The sequence below is a fragment of the Seriola dumerili genome, unplaced genomic scaffold (genome assembly GCF_002260705.1).
Source record: "Seriola dumerili isolate Sdu_G_001 unplaced genomic scaffold, Sdu_1.0 BDQW01000081.1, whole genome shotgun sequence".
In the NCBI taxonomy this organism is placed as follows: Eukaryota; Metazoa; Chordata; class Actinopteri; order Carangiformes; family Carangidae; genus Seriola; species Seriola dumerili.
Genome location: NW_019174336.1, coordinates 2313705 through 2326917, shown reverse-complemented (window position 1 = coordinate 2326917; position 13213 = coordinate 2313705). Strand labels below are relative to the sequence as shown.

At 42.5% G+C, this 13213-nt stretch overlaps 1 protein-coding gene across 1 annotated transcript; it reads left to right on the top strand.

The window, feature by feature from the left end:
• Nucleotides 1-2892: 2892 nt before the first annotated feature.
• On the top strand, nt 2893-13022 carry LOC111221213 (histone-lysine N-methyltransferase SMYD1-like). The gene is made up of 10 exons (XM_022744579.1): nt 2893-3067; nt 7739-7915; nt 9054-9267; nt 9381-9511; nt 10090-10128; nt 10553-10739; nt 10836-10928; nt 11316-11479; nt 12594-12762; nt 12876-13022. Exons 1-10 carry the CDS (start codon nt 2931-2933, stop codon nt 12987-12989), a joined length of 1425 nt encoding a protein of 474 aa, XP_022600300.1. The 5' UTR covers nt 2893-2930; the 3' UTR covers nt 12990-13022.
• The last annotated feature ends 191 nt before the right edge of the window (nt 13023-13213 follow it).

The following is a 13213-nucleotide window of genomic DNA, read 5'->3' as shown; positions in this document are numbered from 1 at the left end:
ATGTCAGATCCATGTGGTGGTGGTGGTGGTGGTGCTGGTGGTGGTGGGTTAGGTTTGCTGGTGTCTTCACTTTCTGCTGTCTTTCTAAAACACTTTCTATGAAGAGGATGTCATTTGTGGATGAACTGCTGCTTCACTTCGGGGTCCAGGACATCAGTCAGGATTCACAATGGTTTTGAGACATGTCCACCAAATTTACAACATGACATTCATTCGTTCATAAATAATGAAAACCCATCTTAGTTTAGGATTGTTTCTTTAAATTAAACACTAATCCCTGGTTATATGCAGGAGGAGGAAACAGCCATTATTTTATTACTTTTGACATTTCGCCTAAGATAATGACAGAAGACACCACACACAGACATTTCCACTGGGACCACATTGTTAAAGGGTCCAGCAGAAACCAGAACTGTGAAAAGCTGTAACGAAAGTTACACAGGTAAGTTTTGAGAGACAAAACAAAACTACACCGTTTACCATAAGGCCAGAGGTAAAGAGTACTGGAAGATTGTTCTCAGGTAAAAGCCCTTATACTTTATAGTACTGTTTACTCCGGTAGAAGTAAAAACTACTTGTTAAAATTGTCCTCAGATCCTGCTGAAGGATCACTGCCACACTTATTCTTGGCTCTGTCCAGGACCAGGTCATTTCTGTTTTTACATATTTAATTGGCTTTTTAAATAAAACAACGGACTAAGATTATATAATAATATAATATTAGTTTGTTCTGACAGGACGGGGCCGCTCCCTCCCATGAGACCAGCTCTTACAGCAGCCAGAGCTACAGCTAATAATTAATATTAATAAACTGGAAGTCTCTGTCGTCCCCATGTTTAAACAGGAGGCTGAATGAGATGTTTTCTGTTGCTGAGATGGAACAGATTCATTATATCAAACAGAATTTACATAATGTTTTTCGAAGGCGTGGAAGCCATTTTTGACCCTGCTATGTTTTTTGATTCTCCTGATGGACGGGACAGTCTCGTATCTCACCTCTTTGACATTTGTTGATACTTTGCTGTTGGGATCTCTGGATATGAATCCCTTGTCTTTTATGCTGTTTGTGTAATTGTACTTGGGTGATTTATGTCTATTGTGTTTCTAACTGTGTGTGTTTTTCTAATGTAAAAAATCCTAAATAAAATCATTTTAAAAAACTGGATCAGGTAAAATGTTCTCTGCTGTAAACTTATTACTGCATTACAGTTTTGAAATGAGAAAGGGGTAAAACAAGTTATATGGTGATAATGATAATATACGATAAAACTATTAGATTTAAAAACATCTTCAGACAACCAGGTGTATATGTAGGTGTATATACATTAGTATTTCAGTGCATATACATCGTTCACAGGTGAGACCAGCACCAAAAGCAACTAATTAACCCCAGTCAGGCTGTTTGCAGCCTGAGCATTCAACTGATAATTACTAACATACACTCAGTTGCCAGTTTATTAGGAACATGCAGCTAAAACTGATGTAGTCTAATGCAACAGTCCTGCAGTAAATCCTCCTTCATGAAGGTTATAATGTTCAGTTTGTATTAAAATAGTTTTAAGACAGTTGTTGATTCAACTGTGAGATCATTGTGGAGGATGTAGTGTTTGGAGCTGTGTGACATTATACAGGTGTTCATGTTATTTAGCTTACCTACTATAAATGGGACAAAATAATAGAAACACCTGGACACCTCAGCAGGTGTCCATAGACATCAAGTCAAACAGCTGCTCTTTCTTACAGAATTAACAGCAGGTTAACTGAGGTGTATAAACAACATAAACTCCAGTGGCTCCACATTTTCTCTCTCATGTTAACACTGGCAGTGTGAACTGTATGTTTCTGCATCTGTATTTTTATATTTAAGTGTGTATAACTTTACCTACGCTGATATTTTACCAAAAATAAACAATAAAAATAACTATAGAAGCAAATTAACAGTGTTTTATCAAATTAACGTTAGTGATGGAAGAAACAAAAGACAAATATTCAAATACACTGCTCTGTGAACCGTTAATGTCAACAGCAAATGACCTCAATAAGTCACAATCTGGACCACAAGAATGAGTCAGCGACTTATGATGACGTCTTACTACAGAAGCAGCTTTCATTAAAGCTGCACTAATCAAATATCTTTATCTGAGCCAATGGGTCGGATGAGTATGTGTAATGTTAAAGCTCCATAAAATTTTCCTTCTCCTGTGTTTTTATTTGAAGTGTTGATCCAGAAGAATTTATATTTTGTGGTTTTCAAAAACCATCCAACGGCCTGGTTTTAAGGCTCAGTTTCTGAATACAGGCTGTGTGCATTTCTCTGTGGACTGAGGCTTTGATACTTTCACAGTATTAATATAGAACCTAGACCTGATCTATAATCAAACAACACATGGACATCTGCCTTTACACAATATGGGACCTTTAAATGATAATATGTCAGCGTTGTATTTACTTTCTCTCGCCCCTTGTGGCAAAAAAGCAAACCGATGCTGCTTTAAGGTTCTCCTGGCTGGATGAAACCACAGCCACTGTGGAAATATAAAAAAACCAGAGCAGAGATGCTGAATGTGTCTGAGCAGCTCTGTTTCCTGTCATGTGGCTCTGACAGACAGTCACAGCTGTGATGGACCAAAATATCGCAGGAGGAACCAACCCAAACAAGGGGACGACACCCACAGACCACCTCTACCTCTGCTGCCTCCCCCTGCTCTCCCCCAGCCCCTCTCATCTCCCCCTGCTCTCCCCCCGTCCCACTCTGGGGAGGTGGTATAACCCCTAGAGGGGGTGAATTTATTTTTGGCTAAGGAGAGAGGGGGCAAGTGCTCCTGAATGTTGGTGAGAATCTCCTAACAACTCTCCCTGCAGCATTACCCCTCAGCCCGTCCCACCCTCAGCTGCTTTCTCCTTCCTCTGTGTTTTGTTTGGGCAGTACAATGACTGTGGGGAACATGGAGACTGCTGCACTCTTTGATGCAGGGAAGAAAGGTCGAGGCCTGAGGGCGTCCAGAGAGCTCAGAGCTGGGGAGGTGGTCTTCGCCGAGCCCAGTTTCTCCGCCGTGGTCTTCGACAGGTACGAGTCTCCCGGTTGTTGTAGTTATTAGTTAAGATGGAAAGACTGGAGGACTGACACAGTACAGGTGTGCTGTGGACAGTAGGTCAGACTTCTTCTTCTCTGGGCTCTGACCTCATTTCTAGATCCCCAGATTTTCATGATGCCAGCACTGACAGCACTGTCAGGATGTCATGTGAACTTGAGCATGACAAACATTTGGATTCAGTTTTCAAGAGCGAGGAGGCTTCACCAAAAGTCTGACAACCTGCAGCTTTCAAATTCATTTATTTACCTTTCAAAAAAAATGTTTGAAATAAAATATAAAAAGCCAAGTTTTGTGGCAGATACAGTGTGTGGTGAATCTGAACGCTGCTTCTCCATGTTTAGTTTCTAGGGACAGAGTGCAGACCTGTCCCAGATTAGCTGATAAGTCTGGGGGATTCACAATGTAGCAGCAGAATCAGTGTTTTATAAACCAATAGTAGTATTTTTAAATCAATTTTGTCTGAGGTTTTTAAGAGTCTACATTAAAGTTTGAATATAAATAAAAAAGGTCTGAGTCTATAACTGCTCCAAGATAACAACAATAACAACTCTCATGTCTGTACATTAATGGACCTATATGTAAGTTTAGCTCTTGCTACATAGCTAATGGATGCTAGGATGCTAAACAGCTAGCCCGAGCCCAGTCAGGCTGTCTCTTCACGTATTATAACTTCTTATCTTGTAAATGTAAAGATGGCTGAAGCTGTTTGCAAGACTGCTAAGTAAACCGCTGTTAATGCTAACAATGCTTATATAGCAATAGCATAACTTACAAGTGGCTCCTTTAACCATGGACCTGGAGACAGCCATCTAATAGCTCAGCAGAAAGATTGGAAACAGGGGGAAGCTACTAGCCTGGCTCTGTCCTAAGTTCACAAATACACATACAGATGAATCGCACTGATTAAGACAATATATCTCAAAAGTCTAAAAATGGGTGGTTATAAGTTTTTGTGCTGGAGCAAAAAGCTGTTCCCCTGCTTCATTTCTTTATGCTAAGCAAAGCTTATTGACTTCTGGCCCTATGAGAGGAGAGTGGCTCTGACCTTCTCTACTAACTTTCTCCAAAAAAGCAAACAGGCGTATTTCCCAAAATCATGAACTACTAATCGGGGAAGTCATGGCCCATCCAGTGATTTGTTCAATGCACCTACTCAGTGCTTTTATGGGGCCAGATGGTAATATTGTTATGTAAGCCTGTGTGTGTGTGTGTGTGTGTGTGTGTGTGTGCGTGTGTGTGCGTGTGTGTGCGTGTGTGTGCGTGTGTGTGTGTGTGTGTGTTTACTTACATGTGCCTTATCCTATTTATGTTATTCTAATGTCTCACATAGACTTCTGTCTGATGGTTTTTATGTCTTCAATAGGCTTACATGTGTTATTCAAAGTTGTAGTAGTCAACATATTGCAGTGTCCACAATACTCTCCTTTTCTGTTAATAGTTGTGTGGGTATTGAAACTGAGTGTAGCCTGGTTTGTCCATGTGCTGGAATGCTAGAACAGATCTGGTAACATGGTGTAAGAGCCATATAAGAGCTAGGAGCTCCATGACGTCAGCTCAATGTCCAACACAGCAGGCATGCACTGAGACCATCAGCCTAGTGTAAGGCAGGAGCAGTCCAAGAGAGAGAGAGAGTGTGTGTGTGTGTGTGTGTGTGTGTGTGTGTGTGTGTGTGTGTAGGGGGTTGGCTGGTTTTATATCCCACTGGGGACACACAAACCTGTGGGGTCTAATGTCACTGTGGGCACAAATATTGAGTTCCACTGGTTTGAGGGTTAAGGTTTTGTTCAGGTTACAGTTAGGTCAAGTTAGGTTAGGGTTAGGTTAGGTCATGTTAGGTTAGGTTAGGTTAGGTTAGGTTAGGTTGGGTTGGGTTAAGTTAGGTTAGGTTAGGTTAGGTTAGGTCAGGTCAAGGTTAGGTTAGGTTAGGTTAGGTTAGGTTAGGTTAGGTTAGGTCAAGGTTAGGTTAAGTTAGGTTAGGTTAGGTTAGTGGGATAGTGAACAAAGACAGGGAAAGTTGCTTCAGCAGCTCTTCATCAACGTGCAGCAGAGGAGAAACAGCATAAAAAACACAAACACGTTGTGTGTGTCTGTGTCTACATGTCTTTCTATGTTTGTGTGGACAATTTTAGTTTGAAGTCATCTTAGTGTGAACATTTCTGCATTGTGAGGACATTTTGGCATCACAACCTCAGGCTGTTAAGACTTGGGGTTAGGCATTTAGTTGTGATGGTTAAGGTTAAGGTATGGACCACCTTACCTCATGTTCATGAGTGTCCTAGAGTGTGTGTGTGTGTGTGTGTGTGTGTGTGTGTGTGTGTGTGTGTGTGTGTGTGTGTGTGTGTGTGTGTGTGTGTGTGTGTGTCTTTTTTAAGCACAAGGCCTCGCTGTGTTCCAACAATCATAACAAACATACAGGTACCATACTGTTCTGAGCTGACTCTGCTGAGTAAACTGTTTCCACACACAAACACATGCTGTTGTCTGCACAGAGACACACACACACGCATACACACACACACACACGCACACACACACACTGCAAGCTGCTGTTGTTGTCGGCATCCAAGCAGCTGAAGAAAATGTGGACAGAAAGGTTTTGGAAACATACTGAGAGAGCTGAACTAATATTTTTTTTGTTTTATTATATTAAATGATTAATAAATTATTACATCAAATTTATAATATTTATGTAGAACACATGTGAATATGTAGTTAACTCATGTGTAATGAAGTCACAAAACCTCAGTGACACAGTAGCTTTCTATATTTGGATCTTTACAGGAATCAGCAGTAACACAGTGATGTGATGAGTGATGTGTCCATATATTAAGAATATTGTAAAGATGATAAAAAGTGATAACAGTATCAAAATGCCTCCACTTCCTCCCACTGTACAAAAATGAAGCCAAAATATCTCTGATATGAGCACTGCCATCTTTGAGCTGGTGATGTCATGTGTAGCCAGAGTCTGCACTGCAGTGATCGGAGGGTGGAGCCGCAGGACCACGTTCCTGCCCATACACCCACTCTACCCAATTAGTCAGTCACTATGGTGTTCCTAACAAAGTGCTCCGGGAGTCTATGTTTTTAAAAAGAGTTGAAGAAAAAATAAGGTCAAACAAAAACAAAATATGTGGCTTTGAGCTGATTGATGTTGCTTTATCAACACACAAAAAGTACTGAACTGATATGAACCAAACTTGGTGGGGGGATGGGTCATATAATTATGTTGAATCTGATCTAAGGTTTTCAGAGACTGGTCTGTTGTGAACCTGTTTGAGTTGTGTGGTTGAAGATGTCTACAGGTAAAGAGGAGGTCGTCACACAGGTCAACAATGGATTGAGAGAAGTATTTCTGGATAGACACCCATCAGAGATTAAGTTCATCTCCATTAATAATTCCTGAGGCAGACATGAGTTTTTCAGAGGTAACATTTTGGCAGAGAGTTGAACAAACTGGTGTTTATTCAACTATGATCTGTCCCATCCACAGAGATTAGAGGTAAACACTTAATCCCCTGTTCAACCTCAGATACTCTCAGTCTTCATTCATCTGAATTACTGTAGAACACCTCCATTAAAGCTGGTATCAAAGAAAATTACTGCAACATGGAAAATAGATTTTTCTCTCAACACTGGCTGGAATTAAATTTCTCATCAGTCTATTGTGAGTATTTCCTGTAAGAAATAAACTGTGCTTTGTGCAATCGCCATCTTGGCCTCTACAGGAAGAAGCTTGTATCTGTAAACTGAGCTACTTTCACCATTTACTAAAATAAAATGACGTGGTGAAGTGAGGAAACAAGATTTCCGAACATAGATATACATAAATACCAGGCACGTGAGACATGATGTTATGCATTAAATGAAGTATTCTGAATAATGAAACTGTATATTTAAACATATTAGAGTAGACTGGGGACAGTTGCAACGCTTGTTGTATTTCTCTCAGTCTGTTCTGAACCAACTAAACTTTTATATAATAAACTTACATCTGAATGATATTTACACATACCATTTAAAGATGAGTACATGTGACGGATCATTCACACTTATTTGAATGGAAGAATTCAGATGTTGCAACTGACCCCAGCCCTGGGGACGATTGCAACACAGACCAGAGTAAGAGCTAATCAATGCTTTTCTTCCAGGCCTCTTAGATAAAGTCATCAAACTCAAACAGACCTTTGATCATGTGGACTCCAGAATAGGAGTTAGGTTTAGTCATTTCAGGGACAAAGAGCTCTGAGAAGTCAGAGACAAACACATAACTGCATCAAACTCTAATAATAATCTAACGCTGTGTCACTTCAGCCTTTCACTGCAGGAAACAGAGAATCATTAAATGACCTCACGGACGACAGCAGGACCAAAACATCTGCACCTGAACTCTACAGGAAATATGTCAAATTAGGAACATTTTCAAAATGGCTTCCTTCTTATTGTCCACACTCACCAAAACACAAGCAGCTTCTGTCGATGGTAAATATACTGCAGGGTAGTGATGTTTCATGGAAAAGGAAGACTGTGTTCTGGTTGGCTAATACTCTGTGACACTGAAACCAACTCACAGGATTATAAAATCCTCCACCAGATGTTTGAGTGCAGCTGTGATACCTCTGTTTTGTCTGTTTGCTCCTCAGTTTTGCCACCCAGGTGTGCCACAGCTGTTTCCGGCATCAGGCCAAGCTGCACCGCTGTGCCCAGTGTAAGTTTGCCCACTACTGCGACCGCACCTGCCAGACTGCATGCTGGGACGAACATAAGCAGGAGTGTGGAGCCATCAAGAAGATCGGGAAGGCCCCCAACGAGCACGTCCGGTAAGAAAGTGTCCGTCCTGCAGGAAGATGCTGCCGCTGTGACTGTCCCGTGAATCTATTTACTACCAGGGATAAAATCAGAGGAAGTGAAGGTCCTGTTTTAGTGTGTCACCTCTGACACTGTGACTGTGTTTATGACTGTCATGCTCAGTGCTGTAACGTCTGTGTTAGAACCATTAGCAGGTTGCCCTCCACAGACTGGTGTCAGGATATGTCAACTACTGGTCAGACTGGTGTGAGACCACACATGACTCCTTAAAGTAAAAATACATTCATCTAAGAAAACTGATTGAAGAATGCCGTCAGTTCTTTAGTGTGGATGTGTGTGCCTAGAGGTCACCACAGTAATGAGAACTAGAAGGGCCACTGACTTGTAGTGCTGTTACATTAATGCCCTGCTGTGGAAAACCTCCCTCTGAATATCATCCTGGGGGCCCCACATGCAAATTTAATATATGTACATATAAAATAAAAACATATATAAAAATCATGTCTGGACTATATTAATAGACACATTCATGTATGTATGCTTATATTGTAGACATATGTGACATAAATATATATCCATCCTAAAGCCTGTTAATATACTGTATGTTGACATTATAAACAATAGGGTCCAGGAGTCTGAGACCACTTTCCCAGAATGAGAAGAGGCATGTTTACAATTAATGAGACATTAATGATTAAAACATATAAACAAATAGAATTTATATAGGGATGTTGTTTTAATAAACGTACATATATAAATTAAAGATTTATCATTGACAAACATGTTATATCATATAAAAATTCATTATATATATATATATGTTATATATATGTATGTTATAAACTTATATCTTCTTATAGCAGAAGATGTATACATGTGATAATAATATATCTCCTTATAGGTGACATATATGGCAACATCACTCTTGACACAGGGACATACAGACGTCATATGTGATATATCTGTACGCCTGAGGAAGAACTGGTCTGCGCTCCTTTAGGGTTGATATAGATACAGCTGTGTTGGTTTTATAGATTTGATTCTAACATCCTGTACATTATGTTATCACTACGAGTCACATGGAGTTGAGGACAAATGAATGAGCAAAATGAATGGACAAATCAACAAAATCTATCTCCCCCTGTGCAGTCTGGCAGCTCGCGTGCTGTGGCGTATTCACAAGGACACAGGCATCGCGTCAGACAGTCAGCTGATCTCAGTGGACCAGCTGGAGGACCACGTCGCCGACCTGCCTGAAGGAGACCTCAAGAAGCTCCAGACTGACGTGCACAACTTCCAGCAGTACTGGTCTCGTGGGAGGAAGCAGCACTCTGCCGACTACATCTCACACATCTTTGGCATCGTGAGTCTGCATGTTTCATCATGTGTCATTATCCCTGTGTACTTCATGAATTATGTCACCAGACTGCAACCAACCCCCCCACCCCCCACCCTCCTCCCCCTGTGTGTGTGTAGATCAAGTGTAATGGCTTCACTCTGAGTGACCAGAGAGGCCTGCAGGCTGTTGGTGTGGGTCTCTTCCCCAACCTGTGTCTGGTCAACCACGACTGCTGGCCCAACTGCACCGTCGTCCTCAACCACGGCAAGTATGTGTCTGAGGGGTTTGTCAACTCAAGTTAAACATAGAGGATAAAATTAAAGTTTACAACCAGTGAACACGACATCAGCTTCACAGTGTGCTCGCCTGGTGCAGCCCATTGTATGGTGATGATAAGTGATGTGAGTAAGTACTCTGTTGTCACCTGCTCAGTTTGACTCTGCAGCTGCTGTGTGATACAGCTCGTTAACAGCTGCTGTCCAATCAAAACACAGCTGTCTGATACCACCTTCACTCTTTACTCATGGTTGGTGTTTCCATGACAATTAAGAAAACATCAACAAATATTCACAAGACAAAGAGTGATTCCAGGGGAGTATATGCAATATATAGAGTCTATAGAGTATAGACTCTATATAAACACAGAGCCAGAAACCATTGTCCTGTGCTGGAATAAAACAACATGGCTCCTGTGTGTGTCAGTTAGTTTGTGATATGTGATCTGTATTGTGTGAGTGCAACATAAAGAGCAACAGTAAACCCTGATTTAGACAGATCATAGGAACCACATTGACCAAAGCCCACTATCATCCATTCACAGGCACTGACTGTCACTTTCTGTTGCAGCCAATCAGCTTTGAGCTCTGCTCTCCACTCTCAGAGGAGGTAAGTATCACAACTGTTCACCTCTCAGCCTGTCACATGATGTGGCTTTGACGACACCTACCAGACACAGACTCACACAACACTGTGTTCAGTCCATTTGATCTGTTACAGAATAGGTGCAATAGATAGTTGAAATGTTTTCTTCATAGTAAAACCATACGGTAATAATACATGATTTATTAGCTATTAATAATATTATATCTGATAAGATATTATTTTAATTGCACTTTGCTACATAGCTAACGTTAGCAGTAATAGCTGTTTACTTACCAGTCTAGTTAATCCGCCACTGAAAATAGTCCCCATCAAATGCACTATGTCCTCCTGTTTGATAAAAGCGACAGTGAGCAGTGCAGAGGGGAGCCATGAAACATGTATGATGAGATCCACAGAACCAGACCCCGTGCCGTCCTCCTCTCCCCAGGATCGAGCTGCGGGCTCTGGAGAAGATCCCTGAGGGCGAGGAGCTGACAGTCAGCTACGTGGACTTCCTCAACCTGTCTGCCGACCGCCAGAAGAAGCTCAAGGAGCATTTCCACTTTGAGTGCACCTGTAGTCACTGCAGCCAGCACATCAAGGACGACCTGATGATGGATGCCGCAGAGAGCAAAGTGAGTGAGGGGAGGTCTCACTCCAACAGAGGGACACTCACATAAACAGCCACACTCATACAGATGGTTTTTCTTGTTGCTGTGTCTTTCTCTCAGCCCTCTGCTGATAAAGTGAAAGAGGTGACCGCCTTCAGTAAAGAGTGTCTGGAGAAGATCGAGAAGTCTCGTATTCAGGGAGATTTCCATGAGGTACACCACTCTGCTGTCAGCTCTCCCCATCTCCCTCTCTCTTTGTTTTTCACCCAACAGCATTTGTTTCATCTGTCAACCAAAACTCTGCCTGTCCTCTGTCCTCTGTCTGTCCTCTGTCCGTCCTCTCTCTGTCCTCTGTCCATCCTCTCTCTGTCCTCTGTCTGTCCTCTCCCTGTCCTCTGTCCGTCCTCTGTCTGTCCTCTGTCCATCCTCTCTCTGTCCTCTGTCTGTCCTCTGTCCATCCTCTCTCTGTCCTCTCTCTGTCCTCTGTCTGTCCTCTGTCTGTCTTCTCCCTGTCCTCTGTCCATCCTCTGTCCATCCTCTCTCTGTCCTCTCTCTGTCCTCTGTCTGTCCTCTGTCCTTCCTCTGTCTGTCCTCTGTCAGGTGGTGAAGCTGTGTCATGAGTGTCTGGGGAAGCAGGAGAACGTCCTGGCTGACACTCACCTGTACAGGCTGCGTGTGCTCAGCGTGGCCAGTGAGGTTCTGTCATACATGCGGTCCTTCAGTGAGGCTGCAGGCTACGCCCGCAAGATGGTGGAGGGATACACGTGAGTGGTGACAGAGCACGTTGTCATGGAGGGATTCGTAACTACACACACCATGAAAGTGGAAACTGAAGACCAGAGGGGCACCGTCAGGAGAGGCAATCCAGGCAAATGTTTGGGGGCTCCAACTATAAATTCGCTTAAACCTGCCATAAAGACTATACGGTTCACTGCTGCTGCCCCAACCCCCCCCCCTAAGTGGGGCCCCTGATGTGTGCTGCAGCTAGTGTCTGCTGATTCCCTGCATGTGAGGCATTTGGATGGGCTTCTTTGCCTGGGGCCCCCTAGAGTCTAGGATCACCACTGCTGAAGACACAAGGACAGAGATGAGATCAGTATAGAGTTATTGTTAAGATGATAGAAAACTCCCCATGGCCCTTATATCTCTATAGAAACTACTAAATTACCATAGCAACTCACAGGAAATCCCTATATTGGTACAAATTTACATAACAGCCATATCGTCATGAATCTGCATGGCAACTCCCCATCGCTAAGAATGTGAACAAAAAGAAAACACATTTCATCTTAAAGTTGCACAATAACTTCTCATTCTATAATTCTTTGCACATAAACTCCCATCATACATTTCCAAAACAAAAGTTACTGTGTCACCGTAAATTTCCATTTAAGAGTCCCATATAGTCTAAAGGTCTCTGTCCATGTGTTGTTTGATTATAGATCAGGTCTAGGTTCTATATTAATACTGTGAAAGTATCAAAGCCTCAGTCCACAGAGAAATGCACACAGCCTGTATTCAGAAACTGAGCCTTAAAACCAGCCGTCAGGACTTCTGGAACTTTGTGATGTCACAACAAAGCAGTCATCAAGCCCCGCCCACCTGGACCGACCATCTAACCTTGCAGGATTTGGTTTCTCTGAGTGTTTACCTGAAATCTGCTTTATTTTTATTGGAACACTCAGAAAACAGTCAGCCAATCAGAAGAGAGGCTCAGAGCCTTTCAACCTCCTGGACCCTAAATTTCCCTATGAATAATGTTCATGTATAAAGTTCCAGTTTTACACTGTTTTAATTCTGGGACCAACAAGTTAATCTATTGCTGTTGAGTTCATGATCACAGCTTCAGAGGGGAACTGATCCTCCTCTCTTGAACAGGAAGTTGTACCACCCCAACAATGCCCAGCTGGGCATGGCCATCATGCGGGCAGGCGTCACCCACTGGCACGCTGGGCAGATAGAGGCCGGCCACAGCCTCATCTGCAAGGCCTACGGCATCCTCATGGTCACCCATGGGCCCAACCACGCCATGACGAGAGACCTGGAGGTGCGTTACACTCTCATTTAGTTTAATGTTTGCCAATAAAATCTCAATATTTCAGCATCATTTCATTGTGTAAGTGCGATACTGTCAGTAATGTTGCGTCTTTATACATTCAGTCCATGCGCACGCAGACTGAGGTGGAGCTGAAGATGTTCAAGCAGAATGAGCAGGAGTACCACACCATGAGGGACGCTGCTCTGAAGAAGCCTGTGACCAGCAGCTCCTCCTGATGATGTCACCTTCAGCACTAATGATCCTGTCAATAAAACCTCCGTCTGTGCACTGACATGTACATATACTGCATGCTCTCCGAAGCACTGCACCGTCTCTGTATCACCACCATATCTGAAGACACACTGTTCAGTGTAAACCAACATGTGCAGATGTAACACAACATGTTGCTTGTACAGTATCTACAATAAAAGTGGAGTTACAACATGTGTTGTTATCACTT

Bases quoted from the DNA above. Each gene is read 5' to 3' on its own strand.
- LOC111221213 (XM_022744579.1), top strand. From the start codon at position 2,931: ATGACTGTGGGGAACATGGAGACTGCTGCACTCTTTGATGCAGGGAAG. The intron at 10,740-10,835 runs GTGAGTGAGGGG...TCTTTCTCTCAG, and splicing joins TGGATGCCGCAGAGAGCAAA to CCCTCTGCTGATAAAGTGAA. The intron at 11,480-12,593 runs GTGAGTGGTGAC...TCTCTTGAACAG, and splicing joins AAGATGGTGGAGGGATACAC to GAAGTTGTACCACCCCAACA.